Raw genomic sequence first — 6,829 nt, forward strand, 5'->3', positions numbered from 1 at the left:
TTAGTTTGCAAGGCAAGTAGCTTAAAATCTGTGAGTGCCTATGTGTCACACAAGCAATAGCAACGTGGAACTTTCAGCATGTTCTCTACATCAAGATACTTCTTCAGCTCTTAGAAAGACAGACTTACCTACTAATATGATTGTAAAATCCCAGCCACAGGCAACTTGTTTTACACAAAAGCCAGACAGAACAGTGCACAAAGTAAAACGCAGTACATCCTCTGTGTGATTCAATCCCAACTGCCCATCTTTGTTATTGCCACATACAAAGAGTTCTCCTGCACCTGGAAGAAAAAAACAAAACAAAACAAAAAATCATGTTCCACTTCACAGACTAAAAAGACAAGCGTACATCCATGAGATCCTGTGACAAGGACAGTGATTATGTGTCATTTTAGGCACTGCAATCAAGCAAAAAGAAAGAGAAACAGTTATTTCTGATGCATCAGAAACATCTCTAAATAAGTACAGCTATGGAGAGTTGGGTTTGTCAATGGAGACAATCCATACGGTAAGACAGGCACCTCTCACTAAGATGCATGATGAACTTTATCACATTCACATCTGTCTGTATCCCTTCTTTCCCATAATTAGCTATGGCATACAGCAGAACCTTTCAAAGACCAGATGCTATCTTCTGCTGCTTACCTTAAAACTTCTCAAGACTGAATAACCTCCCACTTGACTCTTCCCTCCCACCCCACCCCCATCCTCAATACAGAAAAATTGGCTGCTTTGTATGAAAAGCTGTTATATGAAACAGGTTAAGACACAGTCCTCACATAGCCATTAAGTAACCACACAAGATAAGCAAAACAGGAATTTCCCCAAAATGTTGAGTTAATTGGCACAGGAGGAACTGGTTTTGCAACTAAGAATTGTACTTGCTCAGAAACAGAAGCCACAGCTAGGTGGCAGCACCAAATCAACAGGGAAACAGGAAAAAAAAAAATGCGTTTAGAAGTCATACACTCCTTGCAAGTGCAATGTTTTTACCAGTGATAACTGCAGAATGTCCCCCTCCTCCAGTAATGCTTTTAATGTCTTGACATTTGCAGGAAACATCTTTCAGTGACTGAGGTACCAGCACATCCTCTTTATGACCAAGACCAAGTTGTCCATAGCTGTTCGCACCCTTCAAATACACACAGAAAAATAACACATTTTTTAAAAAGTTAACAAAAAAAAAGATACACATCTGCTCCTAAGAGCAAACAAGCTTATCGGGGACATGTCACAGGTTAACCTGCCAGTATTTGCTCCTGAAAATCGCCCCAAATGGCAATCTTTATTCTTACTGCTGTCACACAGGACCCCCAGAATTACAGACCAGGACTGTCCTAAATTTGCTGTCATTAAGGCTGTCTTTGCAACCCCAGTATTTTAAGAAACATACTGAAATATATCCTGGTAAGACTTTAACTGCAAGCTAACAGTTACTAAGGAGGAAAGCCTCATTATCAGGATGATTACCACCTGTTTAATTTTAATGCTAATGATTCCCACTTATCACTAAGATCTTATTCATGCCAATGCTTTCTTGCAGTCTACCTCCAAAACAAGATCAGAAAGACATGCTACCTTGTTCTGGAACCTGAACAAGTAAAGCAGAAACGCTTATTCCTCATTAACTGGTGAGTGGACTGAGAGCAGCCCTGAGGAGAAGGACTTGGGGGTGTTGGTTGACAAGAAGCTCAACATGACCCAGCAATGTGCATTTGCAGCCCAGAAAGCCAACCGTATCCTGGGTTGCATCAAAAGAAGCGTGACTACCAGGTTAAGGGAGGTGATTCTCCCCCTCTACTCCGCTCTGGTGAGACCCCACCTGGAGTACTGCGTTCAGCTCTGGGGCCCCCAACATCAGAAGGACATGGACCTGTTGGAGCGAGTCCAGAGGAGGGCCACGAAGATGATCAGAGGGCTGGAGCACCTCTCCTATGAAGACAGGCTGAGAGAGTTGGGGGGTTGTTCAGCCTGGAGAAGAGAAGGCTCCGGGGAGACCTTATAGCAGCCTTCCAGTTCCTAAAGGGGGCCTACAAGAAAGCTGGAGAGGGACTTTCTGCAAGGGCATGTAGTGATGATAGGGCAAGGGGTAATGGCTTTAAACTGAAAGAGGGTAGATTTAGATTAAATGTAAGGAAGAAGTTCTTTACTGTGAGGGTGGTGAGGCACTGGAACAGGTTGCCCAGAGAGGCTGTGGATGCCCTATCCCTGGAAATGTTCAAGGCCAGGTTGGATGGGGCTTTGAGCAACCTGGTCTAGTGGAAGGTGTCCCTGCCCATGGCAGGGGGGTTGGAACTAGATGATCTTTAAGGTCCTTTCCAACCCAAACCATTCTGATTCTATGAACTAAGTCTTTGTCCTGGTTTCGGCTGGGATAGAGTTAATTTTCTTCTTAGTAGCTCATACAGCGTGTTTTGGATTTAGTGTGAGAATAACGTTGATAACACTCTGATGTTTTAGTTGTTGCTAAGCAGCGCTTATCCTAAGTTAAGGACTTTTCAGTTTCCCATGCTCTGCCAGCAAGCAGGTGTACAAGAAGCTGGGAGGGAGCATAGCCAGGACAGCCAACCCGAACTAACCAAAGGAATATTCCATACGATAGAACAGTGCTCAGTGCATCATGCTCAGTATATAAACTGGGGGGAGTTGGCCGGGAGGGGTGGATCACTGCTCAGGCATCTGTCAGCAGGTGGCGAGCAATTGCATTGTGCATCACTTATTTTTTCCTCGGGTTTTATTTCTTTTTTTTCCCCCCTCTTTTCATTACTATTATTATTATTGTTAGTATTATATTTTATTTTACCTTAGTTATTAAACAGTTCTTATCTCAACCCACGAGTTTTACTTTTTTTTTTTTTTTTGATTCTCCTCCCTATCCCATTAGGAGGGGGGAGGAGTGAGCAAGCAGCTGCATGGTGCTTAGTTGCTGGCTGGGGTTAAACCACGACAGCCTTTTAACTTAAACTGGTCAAAATTAAAATATACTGATTATAATTATCAGAAATTTATAAGTGCAAAATTATAGCCACTAAACCAATCATAGAAAGCAACCACTGACAACATCGTAACATGTCAGTGAATTTCTTAGCCAATTTAAGCTCTAGTAAGCGTCCAACAGTTTGAACACCAACCTGTATTCACAAAGGTGGATTCAGTAACTTTCCTAGCCCACACACTGCAGTAACAGCAACACTCAACACCCACACTGCTCCCAGCTGGTGATCCCCAAGGGGGACTTTCCCTCCCCTCCAAAGATGCAACACTTGGTGTGTTTCGTACACATTTAGCAATAAACATTTTGTACCTACAGAAACAATAACATTTTAGACAAAAGCATCAGGCTGCTGGCCTCAGCCCACAGTTAACAGGTGGATGAGGTGTCAGGATTCGAGCTCAATAGGGACATCAAGTTGTTGCCTCAGTCACTACTAGTGGCAGACAGATTTAGAGCGTGTTACTACTTAACAGACATAATTCTTTTTAGAAGGTGTGTCACCAGCTCTCATTTTAGCCTATAACCTGCAATGAATTTTCAAATCTTCAAAAACAGGCAAACTGAGATAAGGTGCAGAAAGAAAACAGGTGCCTGAGGAACTGAGTGCCACACATGTCTATCCCAACACTAACATACCTACCTTCATTTACCCTTCCAAGACTGATGGGTTATTACCAAACATGACTACCACAGAACAAAAAGAGCTAAGAAGGAAAAGAGCCATTTAATGGCTCTTAGACCTCCTTTGCTCATCAGGTAAAATTACGGTTCTGATGAACCACAAAAAAAAAAAAAGTCTTATTTCTTTCGAAGAGCTCAGGATTTCACCCCAGGCCACACACTTAAAGTGAAACATGTCCCCCCACGCCTCGGTGGCGGCAGGAGGTCGCCACGTAGCAGGGGCGACACCTCCTTGTGCGTGGAGGTGAGCAACGCCCCGGCCCCACAGGACACAGGCCAAGGCACAGTTCAGCCCCGGCGGGACGCCCCTCGGCGGGGGGAAGCCGCGGAACAACAAACCTTCAGCTTCCCGGCTTCCTCGCGAAGCGGGAAAGAGACGATGAACCGCGATGAGGGCGACTAACCACAACTTCACCACAACATTATTTTTTTGGGGGAGGGAGAACCTTGGCCCACCCTTCCCCAGGGAAGCGAGGCGAGGGCCGGCGGCAGCGCATGTGGCCCCGGCCCCCGAGCCCCGCAGCCGCCCAAGGGAGAGCGAGCAGCTGGGCAACGCGTCCCGCCCGTCGCCCCCTAAGGGCCGCGCCGCTGCGCGGGCAGAGCCGCCATCTGGCGGCCGCGGGGCAGAGGAGGCCCCAGCTCCCCCCGGCCTCCCTCACCGCGCCGTGCCGAGCGCCCACTTACCCACGCGAAGAGCACGGGCTCCATGGGACCGCCTGCCCCTAGCCCTTACCGCCGCGCCGCAGGCCGGGGAGGAAGAGGCGGGGCGGGGGCGGGCTCCGGCGGGGCCCCGCCTCACCCCGAGCCGCCGCTGCCGCCGCGCCCCGGGGGGTCTGTGAGGAGCGCGGCCGTTACTCCAGGGCGGCCGTTGGGCAACCGTCAGCAGCGCCGTTACGGCTTCGCCTGACGAGGTCTCTGTCAGGGGCGGGAAAGGTGGGGGACACCGGCTGACCCTCTCAAAGCCCTCGGGAGCGTTTGGGGGGCGGCTGTGGCAAACAGCTGCCGTCCTGATGGCCTCCCCCGGCCGCCAGTGCCGCAGTTCCCTGTACTCCACCGGCAGGGTCCAGCGCTGGCTGCCGCTTTCACTAAAGCTCCCCAAAAGCCCAAGCGCCCGGTCTGCCGGCGCTGACAGAGCCCCACGGATGGCGGGGAGAGCACCCGCCAGGGTCAGGGCCTGTGAAACTCTTCCTCAACACTCACCCGTTTCAACAGAAAAAAAGACTTTAAAAAATGAGGGGAAAACAAGTCACTCCTCAAATTAATATATACATGCATGGAATAGCTGAACCACAGTATAAAACATATAAACCCTTGGTCAGAAGTGAGTGCTTCGTGTTTATTGCTACAGCGCTGAAGTAAAGGGGGTTTTGCTTCTAATAATTACCAACAAGTCATCTATTTCATTGACATTTAAAGCCTCCACAATAGTTTAAAATATTTAAATTATTACTGTTCTACATAGCCAGAAGGTTTGGATGCGTGAAGCCAAACATGTGTCATTAATGCCATGGAAATGCATCGTCTCTGTATTACTTCTACCAGTTTATTTAATTTTTTGCTACACAAGTACAAATGAAGATACAATTGCTGTTTTTCCAAAGTATTCAAAATTAGGTGCTAATTTATCAAGTATAAGGTTTCCTACTTGAAATTTATACATAGTTCAGACAAAGATTTGAAGTAACAGATCTATGTATATTTCAACAACATAATAATCCCAACATCTTTAAAAATGCAGCTGAATATTGACTGTTATCACAGAAGCAGACAAAATAGATCCTCCTTTACTACTCACTTATACGAAGGTTTCTTCTTTAGAAAGACAAAGCTCCTAAAATCTATTTTAAAGTGTAATGTAAGCCATAAATGTTGTAGACCGTATTTCTATGTCTTAAATGTTCTTAAAAAAAAAAGTTATAGTGGGTTAATACAGAAAAAATGATCTAGACTTGATTTAAACAGTGAATATACTTGGAAAGATTGGGCCAGTGATTGCTTATGGAGCAGATGTGGCCTACTAGAAAGCATATGAAACTCAAACTGATTTTCAAGCACAGAGTTCATGAAAGTCCTTTCAAGTTCTCAATATCCTGGACTAGCACCTCCCATGTATTTAAGATTTCAGTCCATTTTTCCAGCAACCTTCACAGCTGCAAATTCTGGATTTCCTGATAAGCTCTACCTATGAAGAATCAGCGCCTAGCATGCTATTAAATACACCCTGCACATCACAGATCTTCCATTCAAATGTATCATATCTTGTACACATATTCATTTCACCGGCAGGGTCAGCAGAAACAGCAGCCGGCACAGCTTGGTGCAGCTATGCAGGATGCTTGAAAGTATGGAGCCCTGAAAACGGGGAAGTTTGCTACTACGTGATACAGACAATTCAGCAGGACACTGCTTCCCACCACTCGTACAGTGCTCTTTGGAATTAGACATACTTTACGCTACAAGGTACTTTGTTGCATTCATAGCCACAGAATTCCTATGAAATGCTTGGACCTTTCAGTTATCATTTGCTTGACAGGGAATGAAGGTGTTCAGGCCTAGTAAAGAAGAAACGAAATGTATCTTTGTGCAGCTTGTACGGGCCAATAAAGTGACCAAGCAATCAACAGGATACTTATTCTTACAAAAAGCAGACTAGACTATGAACTTTGGCTGTTATTTTAAAGTTTGGTGTTATTTTAGAACCGATGAAACTATTTTAAATACTAAACTGTAATTTGGAAATGGTTTTAGGCTTTGTGCTAAGTCAGTACCTGATGGTTTGCTTTAATTTTTGCTAAATTAATTCAATCAGGAAAAAGGCAAATGGTATTTCTGTAAAGAAAGGTCTTCCCTCAGGTGCAATATCAAGGACAGCAACAAAAATCCTGACTCTCTGAGCCAATAGCAAATCTCTTAAAACAAACAGAATTAGGATTTCATGCAACACCTCTGTATCTCTGCCTTACACTAGAAGCATGCCAAACAGCACATTTGCAATTCTTTGGGGGCAAGAATGATCCCTTTGAAAGCAAGATTTGACCCCTCAATTTTATCACGGTGAACCTCCAGCTATTTGTGTCCTGATGCCTGTGTTGTAATCATTCAAGTTTTAAACTTAGTAGTACAGAGTTAGAAGCACTGATTACTATAGCT

At 45.2% G+C, this 6,829-nt stretch overlaps 1 protein-coding gene across 1 annotated transcript in view; it reads right to left on the reverse strand.

The window, feature by feature from the left end:
* Positions 1–4,387, reverse strand: part of SERGEF (secretion regulating guanine nucleotide exchange factor) — a 173,973-nt gene extending 169,586 nt beyond the window's left edge. Inside the window, 3 exon segments of the mRNA XM_050897733.1 lie at positions 129–284; positions 997–1,135; positions 4,364–4,387. Of these exon segments, the coding sequence (XP_050753690.1) occupies positions 129–284; positions 997–1,135; positions 4,364–4,387 (319 nt within the window).
* Positions 4,388–6,829: the final 2,442 nt, after the last annotated feature.

Source organism: Gymnogyps californianus, chromosome 5 (genome assembly GCF_018139145.2).
Source record: "Gymnogyps californianus isolate 813 chromosome 5, ASM1813914v2, whole genome shotgun sequence".
NCBI lineage: Eukaryota > Metazoa > Chordata > Aves > Accipitriformes > Cathartidae > Gymnogyps > Gymnogyps californianus.